The sequence below is a fragment of the Manis javanica genome, chromosome 2 (genome assembly GCF_040802235.1).
Source record: "Manis javanica isolate MJ-LG chromosome 2, MJ_LKY, whole genome shotgun sequence".
In the NCBI taxonomy this organism is placed as follows: domain Eukaryota; kingdom Metazoa; phylum Chordata; class Mammalia; order Pholidota; family Manidae; genus Manis; species Manis javanica.
Genome location: NC_133157.1, coordinates 17,082,049 through 17,094,229, shown reverse-complemented (window position 1 = coordinate 17,094,229; position 12,181 = coordinate 17,082,049). Strand labels below are relative to the sequence as shown.

The window sequence follows — 12,181 nt, the reverse complement described above, 5'->3', positions numbered from 1 at the left end:
AGAAATATTATTAAATCTATCTAAACTCTTTCAGAAATCAGAAAAGGATAAAATATTCTGCAATTTTATGAAGCCAGAATTATCCTGATAGCAAAACAGACAAAAACATTATAAGAAAGCTAGAGATCAAAATCTCCCATGACCACAGATGCAAAGATTCTAAAATAAAACAAAATTTTAGCACATCAAATCCAATGATAAAAAGATAGTGCATGATGGCCATGTGGGATTTATTTATTTCAGAAATGCAAGCTTGTTTTATCATCTGGAAATCCATTAATGTAATTTACCATATTAATGAACTAAGAAATATAAACTGTATGATCATTACAATAGACACAGAAAATTCAACATCCATTTCTAATTAAAACAAAACAAAACAGAAATCTCTCAGCAAACTAGCATTCAGTCTTTCACCATTAAGTATGATGTTACATAAAGAATGAGCACTATGTTGGGAGAAAGATGGGTCTGGTTTTCAAGTCTGGTTGGACCATATTGTGGTACTTTTAGGAAAGTCAATACCTCTCTAGGATTCACTTATTTGATCTGTAAAAAAAGTTGGTAATCATTCAGAGACTGATATTACCAAAATGGCTGCATAGGAATTTCTATTACTTGTTCCCTGCTTCCCCAAAAATAAATTTGAACAATTATCCATGCTCAAATACACCTTCACGAGAACTAAGAGTTCTAGGTGAGAGATTATAGCACCTGGATGATGCAAAATACAAAATAAGAAAAGATTCACTGAGAGAGTAGAAAAGATAGATTCTTCCCATGATCCTTCCCTGAAGCCTGGGTAGGTCAGAGATAATATATTTACAAACCAAGCAGTACAGAGAGAGAAACCCTCCTTGTGGAAGAAGGAGAGGGAAATGGGTGTCTGACTTTACCTTGGCACCCCAAAGCAGCCCCACCCCAGCACCAGGCCAACTCCCATAGCTGTAGGTGGCTTTTAGCACACTCTGAGAACCCTGGGCTAACCTCAGCCACAGCTGGTTCCAGGGACCCAGCAACGCTCAAGTCCTCAGAAGCTGCCATGGCACTAGGCTCCCTGTGGGCTCCTATGAACCCAACCCACTCTGACACCTGCCAACTCCCATGGCTCCAGGTGGCCCCTGCTGCCCAGGCTCCCAATCAGACCCTGTGAAACCAGGCTCCCAGTGAGGCACAGCTTAGGCTGACTACCACAGACCCAGGCTTTTGACCTACCCCAGCACCTGGTCGGCTCCCATGGCCCCAGGCCCCTGACATCCCAACATCAGGCCTGTCCCCATGGCCTTAGCCTCAAGGCAGGCTTCCACAGATGCAGGTTCCAGGCCTGCCTTACAGCCAGACTGGCCCCTACAGACCTAGCCTCCAGGATGGCCCAGCTTCTTGGCCGTGTTAGACATTTAGAACTCAGTAAGAGTGCTCTGAGTTACTACCAAATGTAACACTCTTAATAGCCTCTTTTCTGATTTCCTACTTACCTGAATCATTTCCAGATCCTTCTTCCCCAGAATTAAAGACTACCTCAGTACATCTCACTAGAAAAGGCAACTCCTTGAATTTCCTTATCTCAGTCTCAGAGATAATATATTCAAAGACCAGGGACTTTGAACATATAACCTGTAGGCCTTCCCAAGTAGAAAAGACCAAAGAGTCTTCTGATTAAATGAATCCTTTCATATATGACTTTGAGGATCCAACCTAAATCAGGAAGTCTTTCCAACTACTATTTGCTATCTTTCCCTGCTGAAAATTATACCCCAAAAAAGTACACAGGTGTGGGCCCCATGTGGCAATCACTAAACAGTGAAATCTCCCCATGCCTTCCCAGGTCCGATGACACCAAGTCTCCAAAGGTAGTTAGAAACCCTCCTCTGTCACACTGTCCCAACAAAATGGGAAGCCACCGTCTGTCTTACCTGTGTAGAGGTCTGTATCTGTGTATTCATCCACTTTCTTGTGCTGCAGAATATAGTCAGAGACCTTGGTGCCAATAGCCGGCTGAACATCCACCCACTCCAAGGAGACCACAGTGCTAGAAGGTTCCACTGTCGGGGACAGCCGCAGCCTAGAGGGGTGACAGGGAAGGTTGTTTGCTTGCCAGTCAGCAATTATTGGGCTCCCAAAGAGGCTGCGTGTGCCAGGTTATAAAAAGCAGGACTCAACCCACCACCAACCCCTTGTTTGGACTTAGACAATTTATTGTATCTCTTTCTACTATTTGCTTTTCCATAAAAAGGGGATAAGAAGAACTACCTTTCAGGATCAATGTGGGATTCTGTAATTTAATCTGTAATTTAATGACCACATGCAATATGTGGTCACAGAAAGCTGATTAGCTTTCCATTTGTTTTAAACCATATTCTCAATGGTGCTTCACCATCAGAAAATTGGCAATGCTTTCAAATACAGCAGCTTTCAACCTTGCCGCCATTCTCTTTAATATCCTTTTAATATCCTTAAATCAATACTCCCTCACAGAGGGCAGGAGTTCTGAGGAATCCTTTCTATAAAGCAAGAAATAGCAGAATGATTGGAGGTTACAATGGATCCTTGGAGACAGGAAGTGCAATCCCCTCATTTCACAGATGAGAAGAAAATGATTTGCACAAAGTCCCACAGCAAGTTAGGGACAGAACCATAACCCTGCTTGTCCCTAGTCCAGATTCCTTCTCTTTCCACTAATCATGCCGTCCCTTAAGGACTACCCTATAATGTGATTCCTCCCCGCCCCCACCACAGAGGGGTGTTAGAGGGACTCCCATGGCACACACCACTCTCCCTGTTAATCACACTCCTCTCGTCAAGGTGACCTTCCTGCACTCCCTCAAATGGTGATTTTCATGTGTCAGCCTTTCACACTCACTCTTCCTTTTGCCCAACACATGATTGTTGCCATTTGTCCCCCAAAATCTAGTCTAATTCAGGTCTTTTCAGAGAGGCTTCCCTGACTCCCTCCCTTCCAAGCAAAGCTTTCCTCCATTATTCTCTCCATTAGTCCCTCTTGGTTTTTCTTTCATATTTTTATTATTTAAAGTTTAAGACTGCACCCTATTTCCTGTTCTGGCTTTGACACCTGTCTCCTCATGAAACAGTCAGCTCCCTAAGGACACAAACTGTGCCTGTCTTCTTCAGTGATATAATTCCCCAGTGTGTGACCCACGGCAGGTGTTCAAAAATCATTTGCTCAATGAATGAATAAAATGAAGTTCCTTAGAAAAGGTTCGACACTTTCTTTATCTCAGGAAGCCCTGATGTCCAAAGCAGAGACTGACGAAGCAGGAGTCAGTGCCCAGTGCCCAGTAAACTTTTACCAAATGGATGAGTGAAGGACGTCATGATGAACCAAGGGGCATCGTTTAAAAAAGCACGTGCTACGATATCAGTGCCGGCCCCTGGGCCAGTGTCTGTTGTCCCCAAGGCTCCCTGCTTGCTGGAAGAGGGAGGCAGGCCCCAGAGACTTTATGGATCTGATGAGAAACCCTGGGAACAGAAGTGAGCCATGGTCTGGACTAGCAGGAAAGGAGAGTGAGTCCATGAAGGGGGCTGCAAAAGGGAGAGGGGCCATACATACGTACACTGGCTGTGGGAGGGGGCTGCAGTTGGGGAGCCCACTGGCATCAAAGGCGTTGAGGTCACACCTGCACCAGTCATCGATCACGTCCCCTTTCCCTGAGCACCAGTAGGAGCTCATCAGAGCGCTCTTGAAGGCCTGGAACACAGCATGACAGAAGAGATGATGATGACAATGGTGGGGAGATTGAGAGTGAAGGTCGCAGTGACCGTGGTGGTAGCTGTCCCAAGCCTCAGAGCTGCCCTCCCACGCACAGGACGCCATCACTTGCCAAAAGCGCTCATACGCTACCACCAGGTTCTCACATTCTGAGCCATTCTCTACCCAGCAGCCAGAATGACCATCAAGATGGGATAGTAAAAGCATCCATTCAGAACCTCCTGTGGGCCTGACATTCTACCTATATTAACTTATACCATCTTTACCACTGTACATGATAAATATTATAATAACTATTCTCATTATTTACCATTTTACAAATTGGAAAACTGAGGTGCACAGAAGGTAAGTAATATGCCTGAAGTCCATAGTAAGTGATGGAGTTGGGATCTGTTTCAAGGCAGTCTGGCTCCAGACCCTGCTCTCTTCAACACCCCACTGCTCTGCTCTTGTAGAAGTCTGCCCATCTCAACAACATGCTTCCAACCCTTCAGAGGCTCCCCCAGCCCTCAGGATAAAATCTAAACTCTTTGCTCTAGCTCTGAACCACCTCCCCAGTATCACTTCTCCCCACTCTTCTCATTTTCCTCTGCACGCTACCATCCACCCTCATATGCAACCACTAGTATTCCCATCAACAGTGAATCCCTGCTAATGAAAAATGTGCTCCAAATCAGGAGACAGCCAGTTGCTTCTATAAGGGACTAGATAGTAAACAGATTTGGCTTTGTGCCCAGGCAGTGTCTGCCACAGTTTAACTCTTCCTTTATAGCATGGAAGGGACATGGATGATACTCTACATGAACATGCATGATTATGTTCTGGTAAGACGTTATTTACAAAGGTAGGCAGCAGGCTAAATTTAGTCTGAGAGTCATAGTTTTCTGACCTCTTCTCCAAACGATGATCAACATTCTATATAACTGCACTGTGCTTCAATTCAATGAGAATTTTTCCTTTTTTTTTTCCCTCTCTGCTGGACTATTTCCCTCCCTGGTATTTCAATTTACTCTTTTGGTCTCAAATGCAACAGTCCTTCCTCTGGGAACCCCACCTTGCCTTTCCTAAGCCTGGAATCATGTGCACCTCTTCTGGATGCTATTAAACACTAGACCACACCTCCCACCACATCCCTTGCCTGTCTCACCTAACACATGCTGATCCCACCCAGGGCAGGCCAGGCCTTGTTCACTTGAGCATTCTCCCAGGACTGAGCACAGTCCTTCAGTCAATATTTACTGAATAAATGAACGGACACTGAAAAACCGACCATTAGGCTCAGGCTGAGGCGCTGATGTACTTTACGCTTCAGTCTCTCCATTTACACTGACATTTCAAGGCACTGGGAATTCAGACTGTGTGACAACTCTTTTTTAAACATAGGGATTCCAGAGAGTATGTGCTTTCTTTCCTTTTCTTTCATGTTTTCTACTTTCGATGTACTTTTTTAAAAGAAAGATTTCTAGTGCCTATAACCAAGGATATGTGATTACTAGGTGTCACATTTTTCCACCCTACACTGTCCAAGAGATTCATGCTCGGCATGTTTGTGTAAAGTGGCTCCAGGGTCTGCCTCCTAGCTACCCAGAACACGGATCCCGAAGAAGGTGTGTGTCAAGCATGCTATTGTGTAAGCCTTCCTGCATTTCTCTCAGGGCCTCTGAAGAGGCGGTTCCATTTATTCTTGACATACCTTCTTACCCATATCTTCTCCTAGGGGATGAACAAATTACTAATTTCTCCTGAATTAAAAGTAATAAATAAATGAGTAAATAAAACAAAAAAGAATTACAGTAAATGCTAATGTTCACGAAGCACCTAATCATACAACATGAGGTGCTTTAAGGGCATTAAAAATATCCTGATAACAGTCCAGAGATACAGATGTTATGATTCTTATTTACAGGCACAAGAACTAGGAATAAGAGTGGTAAGACAATTTTTCCTAGGATCACACAGTGAAGAAGTGGTGGAAGCAGAATCCCAATCCAATCCTTGGTGAGCCCCAAGCACAGGTCTTTATTCTGTTTAACAGTGCAGGGCAGAGGGGTTAACCCCAAGCAGGGTTGTTGGATTCACAAAATAAAAATGCAGGATGCTCAGTTAAATTCAAATTTTAGATAACAACTGTTTTGAAAATTATAGGTATATCCCTCTCAGTGTCTGCACAGAAAGTCTGCTGTCAAGGGTCTGGCGCATAGCAATATCACTGCTCCTACTACGAGTCAAAACCTAAGTTGGGACAAACGTCTGTTCTCCTACCAGGAGCAGAGGGGAGACTCTCATGGGGACAGAAACCAGATGGGACAGCATGAGGTCACTCTGATTGAAAGATCTTTTTCTCCTGCCATTTGCAAGTTTCTCCTTCCTGAAATTAATGTGCACAACTGCTCATGGTTTAGGCTTCTGTAACATCTCCAGCCAGCACTAAGGGCTTAATTACCATAATGGTGAAATCCAAGGCCATGGGTGAAAGTGACACAGATGGTTACGAGAGTGCCTTGGACTCTAGCAAGGGGAGGAGAGAGAACATCCTGTTTTGTTTGTGTGTGTTTTTGTTTTTGCATGTGCGTATGTGTGTGCGCGCACCCGCATGTGTGTGTTTTGTAATCGATAGTCACTTGAGCTTGTGGAAAACAAAACAGGAAATCTCTCTGGACTTTGTGAGTTTCACCATCCAAGCAACTCTTGGGAAGAAATCCTGCCTGTGCGTCTCCACATCCACTGGCTCTTTCCCAAACCCTCAGGAACAGAATGGGGACTGGTGCAATGGCCAGGCAAACCCTGGACAGAGTACAAACATACCCTGATAAAAAGCTTGCATCAAACAGGAAGCCCTTGAAAAGCAGCAGAAGCCAGCATTGTGTCAGGGCAGAATCACTCTTGCCTATGTCTTCATCCTTCAACACCCCATTTTTAATGCAGTGAGATCCCAGAGGAGAAGAATCATAGAATGTTCCAGCTTCAAGGGACTCTGTAAACCATCTAATCTAATCCATTGTACAGATACAAATACAGTGGCTCAGAAAGGCTAGAAAAACTTTGTGATGTAACTACTCTATTCTTGCATTTAATCCTAAAATTACCCTTTGAGATGGGTGTCCTCTCTGCATTCACAAATGAGCATGGAGAGGTAGGGACTTGAACTGAAGTCCATCTGAATCCTGGCACCCTTGACTTTCCCGGGTCACAAAGGAACAATAAATGCCAAGACTTCATCCAAAACATCCTTTTCAGCTGCTCTGCTTGGATCACGTGCTTCTGTGTTGTGTGCATGTGTGTGTGCGTGTGTGTGTTTGTATTGAGTGTGTGTGTGCTCTCAGAGGGAAATGAAACCTTACACTGGAGGCATTGTTGACTCCTGGCTTTCAAGCGAAGGGATTTAAGAAACAACTCCTGTACTTAATACAAGGGGTAAGGGCTACATTTGCACGGCCATTGGTTTTCATAACAAAGAAGGTTTGCATTTCCACTACTTGTAAATGCTTCCAACTTCTGGCTAATTAGCTAACAAACCAAGCTGGGCAGGAGGAGAAAATAGCCACAAAAATGTTAAGCAATCAAAATAAACTAGGATTTATTCCTGACTCTATTGTTACTTTCCTATTTGAGCTTGCATGGTTCAAATTACTGAGTTATTCCTCACTTTAAGCCTCAATTTCTCCTTCTGTAAAATGAGAATGTGGAAGATACATTTTTGAAGGTTTAATTAAGTTCAATAAACATTCCCTGAACTTTCTACCACATACCACATGCTGTCTAGATGCTAAGAAAGGAGATGAACAGGACCCAGTTGCTAACTTCAAAGGACTCACAGTTTAATGGTGAAGACACACACAATTACAATTAATGTGGTTCAAATGCTATGAAGTAATACATACAGGAGGCTCTGGGAATACAAAGGAAGGAGCCCTTCCAGCTCTAAAACGTCTGACAGTGTTTTAGGAATCGTAAACTTTAAGTAAACACTCCGTATTTGATTAAGATGCTTAGGGCCACCTGTACAGAATGTCACTGAGGTCATAAATTTCATATTTCTACTTACAATGACTGTATTTTTACACTAAAAATTATACTCAGGGGCTGACATCAAGTCTGTTATTTTTGATATTGAGATGTTCTGGTCTGTATGACCAAAAAAATACCTAAACCCCTTCCTCAAAGCTTCACTGATTTTATTATCTTCACAGTACTAATAAGATTGGTCTTTTGGTTGTCCTTCTCCAGGCAACTGTCATAGCTTCCTGGAGGGCCTTCCAGCTCCAATGTCACCTTTTCCAGCACAAAGAACATCAAAGGTCCCAGCTTTCTAAAACATCACTGTTTATTCCACCCCCTTGCTCAGACCCCTTCAAAAGTTGCACCACCTTCTGGTTAAAGCCTCTTCTTAACCTGACTTCCAAAGCCCTTTGCTGTCCAGGCTATGACCCTTCTACTGTCGTCCTGTCTTCTCCCCACTGCTCCCACTCTATGACCCAGTATATATCAAGACTGTAGCCATGCTGTGTACCTTTGGTCTAAAACATCCTTTCCCCACTTACTTCCCCTTGTTGAACTCTAGGAAATTTTTGTCCACCAGAGCCCCACCACAGTTAGAGGGTTGTGTCTTTACCACTTCTCATTCAATGCACATTTCACATTTCATTGTCATTTGCTTGTTTATCTGTCCTTTTTGCTTATTAGACTGTGAACCCCTCCAGATCAAGGTAATACATTTGATTCATCACCGTGTCCCCTGCTCCAAGCAAAAGAGTCAAAACATAGTCAAGTGCCAAAAATATGTGTTAAATTTCATGGATATGTAATGGGATGCTCTGCTAGGGATTAAACTTGTATATTTGCTGTGGTTTTCTTTCCTACCAAAAGAGATTGCAGAAATTTAGAGACTAAATTTAGAGTCACCATAAAGAGACTAAATTTCCTTGAAGCCACTGAGAGTGGGTTGGGTGGGGTATGAAGGTAGAATCCCTTTTGGAGATATTTGAGATTATTCCTCAGAGGAGAGTGTGTTGATAGTTTTTGCTCAGGAAATGATTGGATCTCAAATAAGAAACTCCTAGGTCCTTAGAGAGGGAGGGAGAAAGGGAAATTGTTGACATCCTATTTGTAGAGAGACTCATTCCTGAGCCCATGCTGGCCTCTGGGATAGGACCCACCTGGGCCATCTGCCATTCAGTCAGCACACCCTCCAGGTGTGACTACAGGAGATGCCCAATACTCATTTCTCTGGTAGTTATAGAAGTTGGAGACCAGGGGCTGGTGCCCCCATTCTCTGGCTAGAATAAGAAATATGGCTATGCCCTGAGAGTCGGGAGATTAGCTGGTCATCTTGTTACAAATCAGTGGCTGCAAACTAGGCAGCATGTTAGAACACATTTGGGGAGAGAAGAGGGTAATGTGAGTTGACTTAAGTCTTCTTATTCCCAAAGAAAGCAGGAGGTCAGGTGTGCTGACTTCAAAATGTGACCCCAGATGTCTTTGACATTCCCTTCCTCACGAGGTGGGATCTGGGTCCTCTCCCCACTGAGCTGGGGCTCTGCCTGCTTGCCCAAAAGAAGTACTGCTGCTGTAATTTCTGGGCCCAGACCTGGAGAAACTGGCAGCCTCTCATCATGTCTCTTGGGTGCTCATGCTTGGCACCCAGCCATCATGCTGTGAGGAAGCCCAGACCACCTCTAGGCCATGTGTAGGTATTTGAGCCAATGGGCCCAGCTGAGGTCCCAGCCAAAGGCCAGGGTCATATGCTGGACATGAGAGTGTGGACGCCTTCAAGATCACTCCAGCATAGCGACCAGCCTGCTGCAGCCACACAAGAGCCAAGAAAGAACTGCCCAGCTCAGCCCCGTCAACCCCGAGAACGACTGGAGAGAATAATATGATCGGTGTTGTTTATGCCACCAATTTGGGGCATTACATAGCAATAAATAACTGAAACAGCAGGTAATTCACTTCTGAACAATCTGTAAGGATTGCTTGGAGGAGGCGGCAACTTGGGAATGGCTGAGGGCAGGGAAGTAGAAACCTTGAGCTGCATGCATATCCTGGGGCTAAGACGGTTCGGAAGTGCTTGCATATACACTCACCATCCCAGATCCCGGGCATTTCAGATCTAGAAGAGTCCTGAGAGGTGATACTGGCCTTCATAACTTTGCTGAGTAAGAGGCCCAAAGAGGGGGAGAGCCTTGTCCAAGTTTACGCCACAAGAATCTGGCAAAAGATTACCCAAGTTTTCCATCTCAACTAACATTCACTACAGGAGGCCACCTACCCTTGGGCTTGGGTTCAAGCCACTAACCTGCTATGCTGTTGGACACAAAACTAACATAGTAACATTTTCTGAGAGCGTGCTAAGCACCTTAATACACATTATGTCATTTAATCTTGTCGATAGGCTTATGAGGCAGATTCTATTTTCCTACTCACCATTCCTATTTTACAGATAAGGACATCAGACTTTGAAGGGTAAAACAGGTTGTTCAAAGCCCCCAGCTAAAAAGTGATAGAACAAGGTCTTGCATTCAGGTCATTTGATCCTGAAGCCCATTTCTCTCAGTCACTACCATCATGAACAATATTCTCACTAACTAGAGGATATTGGTAATAGTGCTTAATATTTTTGAGTGCTTACTATATGCCAAGCACTCTTCTAAATGCTTTACGTGTATTACTCCTCCCAAAAACACTAAACAGTTTAGATGAATTAACTCATTTAATTTTTCCAACAACCTGTGAGGCAGGTATGATTATTATGTTCCATTTTATATTTGGGACCAAGGTCATAGAGCTAGTAAGTGGCACAGCCAGGATTTGAACCCAGGAAGGCTGGCTCTTGAGCCTATGCTCTGAAATATAAAGGTTCCAAATACATACTCTGATGAAGACTATCCATTTTTTAATGTTACTGACACCCCTCATACCCTCCACCTTAAGCATATATTGAGATTTTTCACTATACCAACAGGAATGGACCAATGAAAATGCTGTAAGTGATTGGCATTTTTAAGTCAAATGTCAGCAATTTCATATGGTTCAATGTAACAGAAGCCATAGAGTGAATAAAATCCCACAGAAAGAGGATATAGAACATGAAAAGGATAGAGTGCCTAAAATAGGAGTCCCAGAGAACTCTAACATTTTCTAACTCACTTTCTGTGTGACCTCAGTTAAGTCATTTATTTACCCTTTCTGGGTCTCAATGTCACCTGTAATTTCTTTGACTTGGACATACAGTTCATGGCATTACTGGTTCTGAACATTCTCTGATTTGTTTCCTGGATTTTTCTTTTTCTCAAAGCTGCTCACCATTTTCCCATGCCTTTTGAAACCTCCTATCCTAGATACACAGCCTGGGATCCTTTATAAGTTCCTGAAAGCAAGCAAAACTCTGGGGACAGTAAAAGAATCAGTGGTTGGCAGGGGCTCTGGGGAAGGGAGGGATGAACAGGTAGGACGCCCAGAATTTTAGGGCAGTGACACTCTTCTGGATGACACTCTCAGAGCAGCAATGTGTCAGTACTCACTGATTAAAACTCACGGAGTGCACACAAGTGAGCCCCCATGTAAACATGGACTCTGGGTGATGCTGTGTGTCGGTACGGGGTTCACCCATTGTAACAGGTGCACCACTGTGGTGCAGGAGGGTGACAGTCAGAGAGACTGCATGGGGGGGGGGAGTAGGTATACAGGAACTCTTTGTAATGTATGCTCAATTTTGCAGGTAACCTAAAACTACTTCACAAAGTAAACTGTGGTTAAAAACTCCTGTCAGCTAACATCCTCTCTGTAGATGAGGTCACACATATGAGGAACATGCCATGGATGGTTTTTCCAGAAAGGGAGGAGTAGGATGAAGAGAAGAGACACCAATTAAGCATTTCCTTTTTCTGCGCCTGCCGCTAGGGCATCCGTCTGTTAGCTCCCATACACCTCTCAGCAACTTGGGGATGCAGCAACTCTTACTGTCCCCAGTAATCTTTGCTGTGGGCTCAGAGAAGTGAAGATAGCAGACCAGGTCTCCCAGCGAGAACAGAGCAGAACAGAGTGACTCTAACTCCAAATCCCAAGCTTGGCCCTTGACCTCCCTTGCCCTGCCCCTCATTTGCATTCTCTGAGTCAGATCCCTCCACTCACAAGGCCATGCAGCGAAGAACGCTAACTGGCAAGGACTTGTTTCCTCTATGAGAAATGGTGCAGCTCAATCTAGGGCTCTGTACATCACAGAAATGACACCTCATTTCCCCTGTCAGGATAAACCTCTCTTTTCAAGCCAATCTCCCCTAAATGATGAGAGCCTGACAGAACAGCTTGTTAATCTGGGTGACAGGGGGAAGACATTTAGAGCCAACCAAAACCCCCTCCTGCCACACTTACTTCTGCTAATGAAAAAATATTAGAGAAATAAATATACAACCCACTGAGACACTCCTGCATGGGGCACTGTCAGCTGTCTGCTTC

General features: G+C 44.1%; 1 protein-coding gene across 8 annotated transcripts in view; it reads right to left on the bottom strand.

Annotated features, from left to right (window-relative positions):
- ASTN2 (astrotactin 2) overlaps positions 1-12,181 on the bottom strand; it is an 836,776-nt gene that overhangs the window by 151,903 nt on the left and 672,692 nt on the right. For all 8 annotated transcript variants that reach the window (XM_073225555.1, XM_073225566.1, XM_073225572.1 and 5 more), the window contains 2 exons: positions 3,573-3,706; positions 1,914-2,062 (listed from right to left, as the gene is read on the bottom strand). In XM_073225555.1, coding sequence (XP_073081656.1) covers positions 1,914-2,062; positions 3,573-3,706 — 283 coding nt within the window. The remainder of the gene's footprint in view (positions 1-1,913; positions 2,063-3,572; positions 3,707-12,181) is intronic.